The 16,822-nt window shown below is 56.4% G+C and overlaps 1 protein-coding gene across 2 annotated transcripts; it reads right to left on the reverse strand.

Annotated features, from left to right (window-relative positions):
- Positions 1 to 31: 31 nt before the first annotated feature.
- Positions 32 to 4,067, reverse strand: COMMD4 (COMM domain containing 4). 2 transcript variants are annotated; one of them, XM_056128771.1, is made up of 8 exons: positions 2,693 to 2,780; positions 2,000 to 2,071; positions 1,789 to 1,854; positions 1,636 to 1,675; positions 1,329 to 1,448; positions 1,137 to 1,217; positions 235 to 411; positions 32 to 148 (listed from the first exon to the last, which is right to left on the reverse strand). In XM_056128771.1, the coding sequence occupies exons 1-8, from the start codon at positions 2,774 to 2,776 to the stop codon at positions 108 to 110; spliced, it is 681 nt and encodes a 226-aa protein (XP_055984746.1). In that variant the 5' UTR covers positions 2,777 to 2,780; the 3' UTR covers positions 32 to 107. The 2 variants fall into 2 exon arrangements, with proteins under 2 accessions (XP_055984746.1, XP_055984747.1); XM_056128772.1 differs by lacking the exon at positions 2,693 to 2,780 and adding an exon at positions 4,036 to 4,067 and having other exon boundaries at positions 33 to 148.
- Positions 4,068 to 16,822: the final 12,755 nt, after the last annotated feature.

Genomic DNA, 16,822 nt, shown 5'->3' on the forward strand with positions numbered 1-16,822 from the left:
GGAGGATGACCACCGCGCGGCTCACAGCCCTCCAAAGGGAACCATGTTGCCAGGCGCCCGCGGAGGGGTCCAGAGGGCAGAGACTCAGCCTGGGGTCCTGAGGCTCCTCAGCCCAGGGAGCCCATCAGGGCGTGGGCCTGTCTCAGCTCTGCGTGGGGAGAGGGGGCCGCGGTCAGGAGCTGGGGGGTCGGCGTCCTCACCCCTCCAGGTGCAGCCGGGTCGAGTCCTCCTTACCTGCCAGGAGGACCTGGAACTTGTTCACCGTGAGGGCCATAGTCACAGGCTGGGCGGGCTCGCCGGGGGCGTCTGCCAGCTGCAGTCTCAGGTGCAGCATGGGCGCCTCCACGGTCTGTAGCAGGCTGGAGTTGAGGGTGTAATCCACGCGCCAGCTCACACCCACCAGCCGGTTAACTGGGGGGGTGGGGGGAAGGGAGGAGGGTCTCAGGGCAAAGACTGCGAGGCCTCAGCCCACACCCCCTAGCTCCTCAGGCTTCAGACGCTGTCCCAGGAGCAGCGCACGTCCTGTACCCGAGGCGGGAGATTACCCAGTGGCTGGCAGGCTGGCGTCGGGGGCCTGACTGCGACTCGGCCCTCCTCTCTGGGCCGGTGTTTGTCGGGGGACCACAACTGTACTGCTGGGGAATGGGGGGGCAGGGGAGCCTGGTACTCCCCCTGAGGGCCCTGGACGATGGCTGCAAATGCCCGCGTGCAGAGCCTGTGCCCCTGGGGAGCCATGTCCTCGGCCTCCTCTCTCAGGTTTGTTTTCTGGGCTCCGGAGATTACACAGGGGTACGGGTGGAAGCCAGGCTCCCCGATGCAAAGCAGGTACTGCTGCCCTTTGAGTCATCTTTTGATTTCTTTGTTTGGGGGACACCACCCGGCAGTGCTCAGGGCAGCTCTGTGCTCGAGGGTCACTCCTGGCGGGTGCAGGGGACCATATGAGATGCCGGGGGTTGCACCCGGGCTAGCTGCTGCATCAAATACAGCCCTCCCGGCTGTACTCTCTTTCCAGCCTTAGAGTCATCATCTGACCCTCGATGTCCTCTGAGGGCAGCACCCGGCATGCTGCGGCACCTTCTAGAATGTTCTAGAACAGAGGTAAGACTCCCCCACCACACCCCTGTGCCCCGACTCACTGCGTAGGCTGCAGGTCCGCAGGTGCTCCTGCAAGGGGCTTCGCTGCTCCTCGTAGCAGCGGCACAGGCCCGTGGCGTGCTCTGAGGGTCAAACAGCTGCTGAGGTGGCAGGTATCAGCACCCAGTCCACCCTCCGTGAGAGACACGGACACCGACACTCCCCAGGGCCCCCCCAGGCCCTCAGCTTGGTACCTTTGGGGAGTCCCAGCTGCTGCAGCTCACTGGACAGGGACTCGCCGTCCACACTGTGTTTGGCGGCGCTGGAGAGGATGAAGCTGAGAACGGCCACCGTGGCCTTCACATCGCCCGACTCTGCCGGGAGAAGTGGGTGGGCACACCAGTCACCTCCTGCTGCCTGTGACCTTTACTCACTGCTCCCTGAGCCACGAGCACTGGCCTGCCGACCGGAAGCTGGCAGAGGGCATGGCCTGGGGTGGACACAGAAGCTGGGACTCAAGTCCCCGAGGTTGCCAAAGTCGGGGGGTTGGGGGGGACTCACCGAACTTGGCATCAGCAGTGAGTTTCTGGATCTTCTCGTACTATGGGAAAAGGGGGCGCTCAGTGGGTGCCGCTCCCATCTCCCCAGCCCCACGCCCACCAGAAGGTGGTTCCCAGGGCCACCTTCCAGGCAGGGAGCACTGGCATTACTCACGTCGAGCCCCTGTCCCAGCAGCTCCTTCAGCACCTGGCCACACAGCAGCCGCAGCTTCACGGAGGACTGGGGGTGCAGGGAGGCTCACCTCACCCCACTGGCCATGCCCCTGAGCAGGGGCTGCCACAAGGAGGGAGGAGGGCAGCGCACGGCCCCAACCCCAAGGGCCTCACCCCGCCCCCACCCCATCCCGGGACCCCAGGCACTCAACAATCTTGGCCAGCGTGCTGATCTCCGCCAGGACCCAGTCCGGACAGTCCAGGTCACCACAGAACCGGAACCTCTGAGAGACAGGGAGAGAGAGGTGCTCAGTCAGGTGGGAGGGCTTAGGGGGCTCGTTTCTCCCCTGTCCAAGATGAGGATACCCCCTGGGCCGCTCTTCCTTGTTCTGATGGGCCTTCACCTTCCCCACAAATACTGGAGAGCACTTTGTGTGACGGACCCCAGAACACAGGCCAAAGTCCCCACCCTGCTCGGGCCACACTGGCCCCACTGTTGCTGTGACCCCAGGCCCATCCTCCCCTCGGTCTCCTGTCCCCTTGGTGCAGCCTGGCCACTCCCTCCCTCCTGGTCTCTGCTCAAGTAGGTCCTTCGGGTGTTTTGTTTTAACTTTTTATTTTATTTTTGGTTTGGGGGCCACATCCACCAATGCTCAGGGGTTACTCCCGGCTTCGCATGCAGGAATTACTCCTGGTGGTACGCAAGGGGCCATATGGGATGCTGGGGATTGAACCCAGGTGGGTAGCATGCCAGGGAAACTCTGTACCCACTGTACTATTGCTTGGGCCTTTCAAACACTGCCTTGGCAATGGGTCTCCTGAACCCACTTTCTACAGTGACCTTCCTACCATTTCGGGCGCTAGTGGGTGTGCACATAATTTTATTTTGGCAAGTCTGTGCATACCAAAACAACTGTACGCTCTGCATGTAATCGACTGTGCACTTCTATTTCAATAAAGCAGCGATACGCTGAGCTTGCCCCCACCATCGTCCAGATACTTCGCTTGTCTTCATTTGCTGGGAGGCCACAACTGGCAGTGCTCAGGGTTTAGACTCCTGACACTTGTGCTCAAGAATGGCGCCTGCTGGGGCACAAGGGTGCAAGTGGTAGCACTGCAGCACTGCCCTCCCGTTGCTCATCGATTTGCTCCAGGGGGCCCAGTAACGTCCCCATTGTGAGATTCGTTGTTACTGTGTTTGGCATATCGAATACGACAAGGGGAGCTTGCCAGGCTCTCGGAGAGGGGCGGAAGACTCGAACCCGGCTCAGGGCCAGCTGTGCAAGGCGAACGCCCTACTGCTGTGCTATGGCTCTGGGGATTAAACCCGGGTGGCCCCGTGGCAGGGCAAGCCCTCTACTTGTCGTGCAATCTCTCCAGAGCTGAGCTGCTCAAGCTCCTCTCGTATCTGCTACTGACAAAGTCAGAAGTGCAATCAGGGCTGGACCGATAGCATAGCGGGTAGGGCGTTTGCCTTGCACGCAGCCAACATGACCAACACAGGTTCGATTCCCAGCACCCCATATGGTCCCCCGAGCACCGCCAGGAGCAATTCCTGCGTGCATGAGCCAGGAGTAACCCCTGAGCATCGCCGGGTGTGACCCAAAAACCAAAAAAAAAAGAAGTGCAATCAACCGTACTAAGGCGATATTCTTTCCTTTTCTCCTGGGGGGCCCCGCGGGGCTCGTTGTTTTTGTTTGGGGGCCACGCCCAGTGGTGCTCAGGGCTCACTCCTGGCGGGGTCGGGAGCACTGTGTGCCACGTGGGGGTCTGAACTCGGGCGGGGGGTGCAAGACAAGCACCTTCACTCCCAGCGATCTTAGGTCACGTGCCCCGATTCCGCCCCCCCCCCGCCCCGCCAGCTCAAGTCCCCCCGGGGCACGTGGCGCGTGCGGCCGCGGGACCCCCTGGAGCGGAGGAGGGAGAGGCAGTGGGCAAACGGTTCCCGGCCAGGCCCGGGCGCACCGCGAAGGGCCAGCTGGGTGGAATTCCGGGCCGGGTCTCCAAGTGGCCCCGGAGGCCGAGAAAGGGCAGCTGGGGGGGGGGGGGGCGGGGGTCGTCTCGGGGCGCCGGGGATCAAGGCCCGGTGTCGGCCACGGGGCTCGGGCGCCCTTTGCCCTCGCGCCCGGGAAGCGGCCAGACGCCGAGCCGCGGGCCTGCCCAGCTGCCCGGCCGCGCTGGACACTGCGGTCTCGGGGCCGCGGCCCGCCACGCGCCCGCCCGCCTCGCGCCCCGGCTCAGCGCTCACCATTGTGCCGGGCGCCGCCGCCGGGAGCCGCGTCTTCCGCCCGCGCCGGGTCAGCTGACCGCGCGGTCACGTGACGCCGCGGCGCCTCCGGCCCGGGGAGAGGCGGGACGCGCTGCTGGGTCCAGCCCGAGCCTCCCCGGAGCCGCCTGCGACGCGCCTTGATCGAAAGGGCCGAGAAGCTCGGCGGTTAGGGCGCTTGCCTTGCACCAGGCCGGCCCGGGTTGGCCGACCCGGGTTCGATTCCCAGCAACCCATACGGTCCCCCGGGTTCGATTCCCAGCATCCCACACGGTCCACCCGGGTTCGGTCCCCCGCATCCCACACGGTCCACCCGGGTTCGGTCCCCCGCATCCCACACGGTCCACCCGGGTTCGGTCCCCCGCATCCCACACGGTCCACCCGGGTTCGGTCCCCCGCATCCCACACGGTCCGCCCGGGTTCGGTCCCCCGCATCCCACACGGTCCGCCCGGGTTCGGTCCCCCGCATCCCACACGGTCCGCCCGGGTTCGGTCCCCCGCATCCCACACGGTCCGCCCGGGTTCGGTCCCCAGCATCCCACACGGTCCGCCCGGGTTCGGTCCCCAGCATCCCACACGGTCCGCCCGGGTTCGGTCCCCAGCATCCCACACGGCTCGCCCGGGTTCGGTCCCCAGCATCCCACACGGCTCACCCGGGTTCGGTCCCCAGCATCCCACCCGGTCCGCCCGGGTTCGGTCCCCAGCATCCCACACGGTCCGCCCGGGTTCGGTCCCCCGCATCCCACACGGTCCGCCCGGGTTCGGTCCCCCGCATCCCACACGGTCCGCCCGGGTTCGGTCCCCCGCATCCCACACGGTCCGCCCGGGTTCGGTCCCCCGCATCCCACACGGTCCACCCGGGTTCGGTCCCCAGCATCCCACACGGTCCACCCGGGTTCGGTCCCCCGCATCCCACACGGTCCACCCGGGTTCGGTCCCCCGCATCCCACACGGTCCACCCGGGTTCGGTCCCCCGCATCCCACACGGTCCGCCCGGGTTCGGTCCCCAGCATCCCACACGGTCCGCCCGGGTTCGGTCCCCAGCATCCCACACGGTCCGCCCGGGTTCGGTCCCCAGCATCCCACACGGTCCGCCCGGGTTCGGTCCCCAGCATCCCACACGGCTCGCCCGGGTTCGGTCCCCAGCATCCCACACGGCTCGCCCGGGTTCGGTCCCCAGCATCCCACACGGTCCGCCCGGGTTCGGTCCCCAGCATCCCACACGGTCCGCCCGGGTTCGGTCCCCAGCATCCCACACGGTCCGCCCGGGTTCGGTCCCCAGCATCCCACACGGTCCGCCCGGGTTCGGTCCCCAGCATCCCACACGGTCCGCCCGGGTTCGGTCCCCAGCATCCCACACGGTCCGCCCGGGTTCGGTCCCCAGCATCCCACACGGTCCGCCCGGGTTCGGTCCCCAGCATCCCACCCGGTCCGCCCGGGTTCGGTCCCCAGCATCCCACACGGTCCCCCGGGCACCGCCAGGAGTAACTCCTGAGTGCAGAGCCAGGAGGAACCCCTGAGCATCGCCGGGTGTGACCCAGAAAGAAAAAAAAAGAGCGGAGGAGCGAAGCCGTAGAGCGAGGGAGGCCGCAGGAGCTGCGGCGGGGGCGTCTGGCGTCGAGAGTGATCCCCTTCCAAGAGGCGCCTAGTGCTCCCTCCCTTCCTCCAGCGGGCCTTGATTTCAGCTGAGCACTTGTGCAAAAGCTCTGCAGCACAAATGAAACCCGCTACCAGTTTCTCAGCGCCCCCACCTGTCTTCCCCCGCCCCCTCGGCCACCTTAGTTCTGCTGTCAGTGCCCCTCGATGGGTCTGCTTATTTTATTGAGTCTCCAATTGTATATCCTCGGATTGCACAGACTGGTGAAATCTCCCGATTCCTGCCTTCCCCCCCCCCCCCCCCCTCCGCGTACTTACTTTGCTGCCCATGATTCCCTTGAGACCCCTTCCATTCTGCCCAGAATGGCAAGCTTTTGTTGCAAGTGGAGAGCTTGGGGAGCCCCACGTGTCTAGGAAGGGACTTCTGGAAAATGTGCAGGGCCCTAACCATAGTACTGCGGTTGGGGCCCTGGCCTTGCACTTGGCTACCCGAGTTCGATTCCCCACGTCCCATACGGTCCCCCGAGCTCCACTAGGAGCAATTCCTGAGCATGAAGCCAGGTGTAACTCCTGAGCATCCTCAGACGTACCTCCCACCCCCTAAAATCGAAAGAAAGTGTGCATTGCCCACACTCCTGCTCCGCTCACCACAGGCCATGGTGCCAGGAACGTGTCATGGGCTGATACATGGCTGGGACAGTAAAGATTTGACTCCACCTGGCTTCATAGTTTCCTTTTCTATCCTCAGACAATGTCATGAAAGAGCTTTATGTAGGAAACAAGAGGCCGGTAAGAAAAGAGGACGTTGTCAAGTATTAGACAAATACAGGCGGAAAATAGTACCTCAAGTAAAGTGTTTGTCTTGCACCCAGCCGACTCATCCTGGCACTGTTTATAGTCCCTCAGGCCCCTTCCTAGTGTTGCCCTCTGAGCATAGAGCCAGGAGTGAGTCCTGAGTACTGATGTGTATGATCCCTACCCCCCAATTATATAACCCAAATTGGGATGTGGGCAACCCTACAGTGGCATGTGTGTCTTAAATGAAGGGGAAAGTGGCACACCCAGAGTAGAGTGGTATAGGGGACCTCAAGATGGACTGCACCCTTTCCCCTGTCTGCTTTTGTAAAGCTGTTTTCACCAACCTTCTATCAATGTCCTAGTTTGGCATTCTGTGCTGGTAAGAGTCCATTCCTAGGGTGTGTTGTGGAACTGGTGGGGTTCTTCAGTTTAGCAGGGCATTTGTTCCTGCTAAGATCCCTTGAGGGGTCTCCCTGAGTCCTGGCCTAGGGTCTGAGCTGGCACCTTCAGTCTGGGACTGTGGGCTACCGCAGAAATTCTTTTTAGATCACATTTTAAAGTTTGTTTTGCTTTTTGTGGGGCTTTTATTTTATAGCGGGCATACCCAATAATGCTCAGGGGCTAGTCCTGGATCAGTACTCAGGGATCATTCTGGTATGGCTCAGGGGACCACATGGGATGCTGGGAATTAAACCTGGGTCAGCCATGTGCAAGGCAAATGCCCTACCCACTTGTATCTTTTTAAACACCTGACTAGTTGGTAGTCCCTGCTGTCAGTGGAATATCCCACCTTTATCTACCCATCTATGGACAGACATTTTGGTTGCCTCCATAACTTAGTTCTTATAAATAGTTCTGCATTGAACATTGAAGTGATACAAATTTTTGTGTTAATGTTTTCATACTTTGGATGGACATTCAAAAGTAGGATAGCTGGGGGTTTGGTGCTGCAGATACTCCATAGCCTTTTCCAAAGTGGTTGTGCCCTGAGGCTGAAGAGGAGGACAGCAGATAGGGTGCTTGCCTTGCATATGGCTGACCCAGGTTCGGTCCCTGGCGTCCTTACGGGTATCCCATAAAGTGCCCCCAGCCTGCCAGGAGTAATTCCTGAGCACAGAGCCAGGAGTTACCCCTGAGCACTTCAGGTGTGGCCCCCCAAAACAAAATGGTTGTGCCATTTTTTATTCTCACCAAACAGCTCTCAAGGGCTCCTTTCTTCTCACACACTCCCCACTCCCCCCATCTGCTGTTGAGGTCAGATATCCCCACAGTTGTGAGGTGGTAACTCATAGTCGTCTTAATTTTCATTTCCCTGATGATCAGTGACGATAAACGTTTTTTTATATGCCTCTTGGCCATCTGTCTGTCCTCTTCTTCAGAGACACATTCACTCAATGCTTCTGCCCAATTTTGTTTTGTGGTTTTGGTTTTGAGGGACCCAGTGATAATGAGGAACTGCTCTCAACTCAGTCATCAGGGGTCACTCCTGGCAGTGCTTGGGGGGCTAGCCAGCAAAGCCTATGCCCAGCTCGTGGAGCAATCTCTCCGGGCCGGTCTGTCTTCTGATAGTGTCCTGTCATTTTCGCTGTTCCTCATCCCCTCTGATAAATGTATTCGTCCATGTTTCAGTCCTTTGGATGCAGTTGCAAATGGATGGTTTCCTTCATTCCTTCTTGTGTGTGTGACCCCCCCCCCCAAAAAAAAAGGAAAATAGGAAAACAAACATAGATTCCTACATATTGAAGTTCACTGTGTTTAATACCGCAGGGGACAGGGAGATGGCGCAAAGGGCCGGCAACAGCACATACTTTGCATGCGGGAGCCCCACATTTGACTCCTGCATGTTCCCTAAGAATGTCTAAGAGTGTGACCCCCAAACATCCAGCCAGAAGTAACCCCAACAACTTCTGGGTGCAAACTAGAAGCAAAAACAATAATAATAATAATAATAATAATAATAATAATATAATGTCAAAGGAAAAATGAGAAAGAGCAATTCACCTATAGAGCCTCATATCAATAGGTTAGAGAGGGAAGACAGATTTTGAAAATTTTGGGTTAAGAAGGAGAACAATTTAAAATTATGAATCATGGAGGTTAGAGAAATAGTAAAAAAAAGGAAGCCTCAGTTTCCCCTTGCCAGGGAGAGAGAAAGCCACAGTTTCCTCTGTCCAGATGTTCCATCTCTCCCCCATCAATCTGTCACACATTCCAGCCCCAAGGTTCTGTCTTAGCATTCCTAGGGCTTCCCAGGAACATAAAACTCTGTCCTGGAGTCTAGACTGACAGGAAACTAAGATAACGGGCAATCCTGGAGTCTGGGTTGACGAGAAACGAAGTTAATTGGCAATTAGGCCTGGAAAAATTGTTTCCCCTTGCCTATGAAGAAGGAAGCCACAGTTTCCTCCTGACAACTTTCCCCCATCAACCTGACACACATTTCATTCCCAAAGTCCTGCCCCAGCATTCCTAGAGATTTCCAGGACCATAAAACTCTGTTCTGGAGCCTAGGCTGTCAGGGAGACTAAGTAAGGGGCAAGAATGCCCAGAAAGATTTAGACCAGCTAGAATCCTTCTGCTTTTCTGGCATCTTCTGCAAACACTTGCCAACTGATAAGAGATGCAAGGAGCCCTTACAAAGGCACACACAAAACTCCCTTTTAATTTAGTCTTATACTAAGTTCCTCATCACTTGGGGAGTTTCTCTTCTACTTTCCAAAAAATTTTTTTCTGCTTTCGAACTATGAGTCTGAGTATTTTTATTATTCAATATTTTTATTCTCAAAAATATTGAAGATCAGGTAGGAGAGTCAAATAAACAAAAATATGTTTTTGGACAAAAGATATTCAAAGTAGTACCTATTTCAGCATGTTTTCAGATTGTATAACAAAACACCACTTCGAAGTTAACATTTGGTTTGATTACATGTGCAAAACAGGTCAGGGCTGCGTTTTCTCTAGGAATTTTTAGTTTTGCTTATTTGGAAGCCCTTTATGGATCAGACATTCTTGCTATTTAGAGTCTTCTACAAAGACAAACACACAGACACACAAGAGGATCTCGAAACTGGAGCAGCTCGCTGCAGGCCCATTTCATCAGGGTGCCTCAGATGGGGGCAAGCATCCCTCAACCTGCCCCCTAAGAATCCCGGCAGCCGCCAACTTTCAGAAACCCAAATGAATAGCCCAGGTACGCGGGAGCAGTGACTGCAAACTCCAGACTTCCAGGGGTAGGAGAAGGCTGGTCCCCCTCATCTGCCCATCCTTATGGGACTCTGGATGTCAACACCCACAAACTGCCTCCAGATGCTATTTAAGTTCATTAACAGCTGTGATCCAGAGACACACAAAAGAATCTCGGAACTGAGCAGCTCACTGCAGATAATTCTCCAGACCCTAATTATCTAAAATTTTAGAATTCTAGGAGCATCTTATGCTATTCATAACAAACAATACAAAATAAATTATCTAACATCTACCTGTTCAGCAGGTTTGAATGGTGTGGGAAAATTCAAAATAAAGGTGGTGGGAAGGTGTCATGATGGTGGGAATGGAGTCGAAATATTAAATGTAATCCATTATTGTGAACAAAAATAAAATTAAAAAAAGACAAACACACAAAAAAGTTATAATAAAATATTTGTGTTTCAAATACAACATATTCTTGGTTTTTCACTGTAAACTGAGACTGTTTCGATCATATATATTTCACAGAAAATTTTATGTTAATCTATAAAACATAGGTTTTTCTTGATTATAAACCAAGACTGTCTTTTTTTTTTTCTTTTTGGTCACACCCAGCGATGCACAGGGGTTTCTCCTAGTTCATGCACTCAGGTATTGCTCCTGGTGATGCTCAGGGGACCACATGGGATGCTGGGAATCGAACCTGGGTTGGCTGCGTGCAAGGCAAACGCCCTACTCGCTGTGCTATCACTCCAGCCCCATAAGACTGTCTTTAATAATATATATTTTGAAAAAATTTTTATATCAATCTATAAAACATAGGTTTTTCTTCACTGTAAACTAAGACTGTCTTTAATAATAAGCATACACTTTGAAGATTAAAAAAAGGAAAATATTGAAGTACCTGGGAATCTCAAACAGAGACCTGCTGCTACCTCACCCGCATCGGTGGTATAGCAGGTAAGGGGCTTGCCTTACGAGAGACCCACTTGGGTTTAATACCCAGAACCCCATGTAGTCCCCCAAGTACCACCAGGTGTGATCCCTGAGCAAAAGATCCGGGAATAAGCCCTGAGCACTGCCAGGTGTGGCCCCTGCCCCCAAAATTCTGAATGATGGAAACTGTTGATAGTGAATTTGAGAAACAAAACAGCTAGAAGCTAAGCTAAGGTCAGGCAGACAAATGATTTAACTGTGGAAACAGGCCCAGTGGGTGGGGGGATGTCCTCTCTCTGCATTTGTTTCACAAATAGAGATTATTTGGCTAGTTAGAGCAGTTTAGAGTGCATCACTCTGACAGGGCTGGTGAGAGTGTGCTGGGCCCCTCCCCCCAATTCCTAATTAGAGGGGCTGACCAGTGAGTTCCCAGGGACCCTGGGCTTCCCTTGTGGGGATTGCAGATCTCTAGGACGGGAAAAGCCTGGAGAAGCTGTGCGAATCGGTTCTATAGCAAAGCGGAACATCGTATTATTACCCTTTGAGCACAGAGCCAGGAGTCACCCCTGCGCACTTCAGCTGTGGCTCCAAACCTTGATATCTATGGTGCTATTAATTACTGTACTTTTCTATTTAGGATTAATTTTTTAATATGTTGGGCTTATTTTTCTTTCCAGTTGTGCTGTTTTAAAATCTCTTCTGAGGGACTGGAGAGAAAGCACAGCGGGTGGGGTGTTTGCCTTGCACGTGGCCAACCTGGGTTCAATTCTCGGCATTCCATGTGGTCCCCCGAGCCCCGCCAGGAGTAATTCCTGAGCGCATGAGCCAGGAGTAACCCCGATGCATCGCTGGGTGTGACCCAAAAAGCAAAATAAATAAATAAAATAAAATAAAATAAAATCTCTTCTGGGCCAGAGCGATAGTACAGTGAGTAGGGCATTTGCCTTGCACATGGTCGACAAAACTCTTAAGTTTTATCTGTAGCAAAACTTCAAAATGCTGTTTTTTGGTTTGCTTTGTCCTGGTTTTTGTTGGGGTGGGGGTGGCCATACCTGGTGGTGCTCAAGGCTTATGCTTGGCCCTGTGCTCAGAGGTCACTCCTGGCAGTGCTTGGGGGACCATATGGGATACTGAGAATCAAACCCAGGTCGGCCACGACCATGCCAGGGACTGAACAGAGGCTGGCAGCTACAAAGTAAGTGCCTTAGCTCTTGTGCCCTCTGTCTGCCCCCTCGGGTCATTCTTGATATCCTATAACTCCGGGACAGTCATGGTAGCAAAGAATTCCTGATCTCAGTGCTCAGATCTAACCAGAACGCTGATAAGCCAGTGCAGCTGGTGAGAAACGGAACTGTTCTGGGATGGTCATTAGCATCTGTTCGACATCTGCAGATACTAATTTATTCTTTTGTCTTGTTTTTGGGTCATACCCAAGGTTGTTCCTGGTTCTGTCCGCAGGAATCACTCGTGGTTGGGCTTGGGGAATCAGATGGGGTGAGAGGGATTGAATCTGGGTTGGCATGTACAAGGCAAGTGCCCTATTCACTGCACTATCTCTCTGGCCCCAGTGCTTGTTTATTATTTTCCATCCGGGACATCTGAGAAGCATGTGGGAATGCAGGGGACTGTGGAGCACCAGGTGGGCAGCAGACCCATTGGGTGCATGGCTCAAAGGCCCACAGGTGAGAACCCACTTCTCCTGGTCCTGCCCACCTCACAAGAGGCGGACACAGGTGGAGCTGCCCAGGCCTGGCCTGCCAACCTTGCCAACGTGAGAGCAGCCCCAAGGAGGCTGACAGAGCCTGGTAGGCAGCTTACCTGCAAGGAGAAAGCTTCTAAGAGCATGAGCTGGAGCTGGAGAGAGAGCACAGTAGGCAGGGGCTCTTACCTTCAATGTGGCCAACCTAGGTTCGATTCCCGGTATTGCATGTGGTCCCCTGAGCACTGTCAGAAGTAACCCTTGAGCATCAGCAGTGTGGCCCCAAGACAAAACCAAAACAAAACAAAAATGGAGCATATGCATGCAGCCAGCTACAGAGAAAAGATTCCTGATCTCAGTGCTGGTGTAACCACCCAAGAGTGATCCCTGAGGGGCTGGAGAGATAGCACAGTGGGTAGGGCGTTTGCCTTGCACGCAGCCTCCCGGGTTCGATTCCCAGCATCCCATATGGTCCCCTGAGCACCGCCAGGAGTAACTCCTGAGTGCAGAGCCAGGAGTAACCCCTGTGCATCGCCGGGTGTGACCCAAAAAGCAAAAAAAAAAAAAAAAAAAAGAATGATCCCTGAGCACAGAGCCAAGAGGAAGACTCCTGCACAGCTGACTTTGGACTAGGGAAAAAAAATTTTTAAACAATTAAATGGGGCCAGAAAGATAGTACAGTGGATAGAGTCTTGCTGACCTGAGTTTATTCCTGCCATGTAATATGGTCCCCTGAGCCCTGCCAGGAGCGATCTCTGAGCACAGAGACAGGAGTAAGCCCTGAATATCTTTGAGCATGGTCCTCCAAAAACAATAACAATTTAAAATAATGAAATATATATTGAGGGGCTGGGGAAATAGCTCCAGAGGCTGAACACATGCTTTGCATGCAGGAGGCCTGGGTTACATCTGTGTCACCACACCGGTCCCCTGAGCATTACGGGCTGGAACTCCTCAAGCATAGAGCTGGGTGTAAACCCTACCTCCAGCACTACTGGGTGTGTCCTTCCAAAAAAATAAGCATTCCCAAAAAGGTATATGAGGTGCATGATCTTCTGTATCTATTAATCTCTCCTCTGTATGTTTTATTAATTTATTTTTAAATGTCGGTTTTGGGGCCATGCCTGGTGGAGCCTGAGAGGATGGCCAGCTTAGAGCTCTGGGAACCATGCAGGACTGGGCATCAAGCCTGGGCCTCACAGGCGAAGCGGGCAGCACTCCAGCCCTGGAGCCCTCTCTTTGGTGCCACTTTATGATTTTGTCTTTTATTATGTTTAACTTTGAGTATTTTCTTCTGACCTATATTCCAGTTCACCACCAATTCTCTCTTCATTGATCATGAATGATATCTATGGTGCTATTAATTACTGTACTTATCTATTTAGAATTTTTTTCAAATATGTTGGGTTTATTTTTCTTTCCAGTTGTGTTGTTTTGAAATCTCTTCTAGGCCAGAGTACAGCAGGTAGCATGTTTGCCTTACACATGGCTGACACAGGATTGATCCCAGCATCTGCTATGGTCCCCCAAGCACAGCCAGGAGCAATTCCCGAGTGTGGAGCCAGGAGCAACTCCTGAGCATCACCAGGTGTTGCTCAAAAAGAAAATTAAAAAAAAAAACTGTCCAATTTTGGGCAGACCCCTGTCGAGTGTTCAGAGTCCTCCCCCTGTTTCTCTCAGGGAGCACCGGGCCAGGCTGGTGCCTGAGGTCAGGAGGAGGGAGCCAGGGACCTTCCTCCAGCATCAGGGCAGAGCCCGAGGGGCAGGCCCTGGAGACGCCTGTCCCAGCACTAGGCAAAGAGGAGCATCCGCTGGCCCGGCCTGTGTGTCTAGGCAAATGTCTGTGGGTTACCGGACACGCCATCTGTCCTCTGTCTCCGCCCCCAGGATGCACAGGGCCCCACACTCTCTCCTCCAGTTCATCCAGGAGTCCAAAGTGAGACCAGGACAGCACCCCCTCCGGCCCCTGTCCCTGGGGAGCTGGGTGGAAGGAGGCCTGGACGGCCCGGGGGTCCCACTGCAGGGTCCTTCTGCCGCAACAGTGAAAGTGCCGGCGTTCCTTTGCTGAAGCCCTTCTTGGCCTGAGCCCACGCTCCCCACCAGGCCTCCCAGGTGGCGGCACCGCAGCTCCCCCAGGTCAGACGCCAGTGCCGCTCAAAGTCCCCGAACCCCCCAGTTCCCCCAGGGAAACTGCCCTGCTCAATGTTCTTCCTGTTAGTTCATTTGAGGGGGGTCACACCTGGTGATGCCAGGGCTTACTCTTGTCTCTGTGCACAGGGGTCACTCTTGGTGGAGCTCCGGGGATCAGAGGGGGTGCTGGGGGTCACATGCAGACCAGCTGCACGCAGGGCCAGCGTCTGAAGCGCTGGGCTTGCTCTTCAGCCACCCTGGGTGGCGTTGTTCCCTGGAGAAAATGGGAGAGAGCTAGAGCCAGAACCTGCAGCCGGGGGGTGTAGTCTGGCCCCCGCCTGCATTCTGCCCCGGGAACCCTGCTTTGACCACTGTGCCCGGGGTTAGGGGGTCGGGGGCGCAGCCTTGCAGCAGGGGGCAGGAGCCCCACGTGCTCTGCTCAGTGTGACTCTGCCAGGTCACACTCACCAGAAAGGGAGTGTCCTGCTGGACAGGCCAGGGGCTGACAAGACTCATCCCTCCACTGTGAGACACCAGCCCGCCAGCTGCTGACAGAGCCTGTCCGGCCTCTCCAGGTGAGCCAGGTGAGCCTTGGGCATCCTGGGGGCCCAACGAGGGGCTGGCAGCAGGGTGCCAGGGAGAGCAGGTTAGCCTGGGGAGATCAGAGCCTACAGTGGGGTTGGGGGGTCTGGGGGAGGACCCAGACAGTGAACTGGGACTGGATGCAGAAGGAGGCAAGGCTGAGTCCCACCCGCCACGGCTGCCCAGGCTGGCAGGACCCTGAGCCCAGCACCCAGGAGGGGCAGCTGGGGAAGAGGGCAGCTTGGGTGTGTGGGCGCCATCCCGGGCACATCTGTGGATAGAAGGGCTCTTCCCACAGAAAGCGGGGGTGGGTGCAGAAATCAGATAGACACTGAGGGGGTATAAAGGGTGGGGGTCCTGCAGCTGCTGTTTTTTTGGGGGGGGGGAAGGGGGTTCATCCAGCAGTGCTCAGGGGTTACTCCTGGATCTGTGCTCAGGAATCACTCCTGGTGGTGCTCGGGGGACCATACTGGGCGCCGGGGATCAATCAAACCCGGGTCGGCCATGTGCAAGGCAAACTCCCTACCGGCTGTGCTTTTTCAGTTTGCTTCTCCCCCCCTCCCCCTCCCCCTCCCCCCCCCACCCCCCTGCACCTGCAGCTGCTCTTTGGGGTCCCATTTCTGCGTTTCTGCAGCCTGCCCTGCCCTGGGGCAAGTTCCTGCAATCGGGAGCTGGGGGAGCCTGGGAGCCCAGAGGTGACTCCTGCCCCAGACGGAGCTCAGAGCTGGAGAGTCCAGGCGGTACCCTGTGCCCTGGCCTGCCTTCTGCATCTGGAAGCTTCCATTCTACAGTGGTCAGGGCAGAGGCAGTGCTAGGGCACAACCGGGGATGTGGGGGCACCTCAGGGTCCGGCCCATAGGCCTGTGCTTTACCCCTGGGGTGCTGGAAGCTTCTTAATGCTGACTCAGCCCTTTTGGGCCTGGGGGCTGGGCGGGTGGGGGAGGGTGAGCAGAAAGCTGGAGTGGATGGGAAAGGGGGGGCCTGAGTGAGCCCCCGCCATCCAGTTTGGCTCCCTCTTGGCAGGGCGGGACCCAGGAAGCAACCCTGGGGCCAGCAACTCCACACGCAGCACCATGAGTCAGGGCTTCTGAGCAGGCGGCCTGGGTGGGCAGGCAGGGAGCAGACCCCAGGCCCGGCCTTAGAAGCAAGGGAGCAGGACCCGAAGCAGGAGCGGGGCTGACTGGTGTTGCCACGGTCCCCAGCCCCATCCCACCACCCACGCGGGTACAGATATTCCCCACACCCAGGCTTGTGGGGCCACACCCAGCAGTGCTCAGGGCTGACTCCTGGCTCTGTGCTCAGGGATTACTCTAGGCAGGACTCAGGGGACCATACGGGGTGCCAGGGATCAAACCTGGGGTTGCCGCTGTGTGCGAGGCAGGCGCCCTCCCCACTGTGCTCTCCGGCCCCAGAGCCCCCATGTTAGCCCCTTGGCCAGCACTGCCGCTCCGCTGCCCCCCATCCAGCCTCAGGACCCAAGCCAGGGGCCCCGGGGTTCTGGTGGAGACGGCAGGGGCAGGGGGGCCGCTGAGGCGGGCACTAATCGCAGCTCCCCTACAGCAGGACCCGGGCTCCAGCATGGCGAGGTGGCGGCGGCCCACGACTCAGATCCTCCTGGCAGGTAAGGGGCAGGACAGGGGCCATCTGGGCACCGCTCGCCTGCAGGCTGGGGCCCTCTTCCACACTGGACCCCATTTTCCCAGTCCCACTCATCCAGTTTCAGCCCCCTGGAGTGGGGGGTTTCTGACACAGATCCCAGAGTCCTTCCTTAGCCTCCAGCCTGGGGCTCTCTGAGGTACCCAGGGGACCCACCTGCAGGATCCTGGGGGGGCTCTGTCCACA

This window comes from Sorex fumeus, unplaced genomic scaffold (assembly GCF_029834395.1).
Source record: "Sorex fumeus unplaced genomic scaffold, SorFum_2.1 ptg000067l, whole genome shotgun sequence".
Classification (NCBI taxonomy): domain Eukaryota; kingdom Metazoa; phylum Chordata; class Mammalia; order Eulipotyphla; family Soricidae; genus Sorex; species Sorex fumeus.

Coding starts and splice junctions, on each gene's coding strand:
- COMMD4 (XM_056128771.1), bottom strand. CDS start 2,776: ATGGTGGGGGCAAGCTCAGCGTATCGCTGCTTTATTGAAATAGAAGTG. Junction 1,855..1,999: donor TCAGCACGCTGGCCAAGATT/GTTGAGTGCCTG, acceptor CTGCACCCCCAG/TCCTCCGTGAAGCTGCGGCT. Junction 1,218..1,328: donor GCAGCTGGGACTCCCCAAAG/GTACCAAGCTGA, acceptor TTTGACCCTCAG/AGCACGCCACGGGCCTGTGC.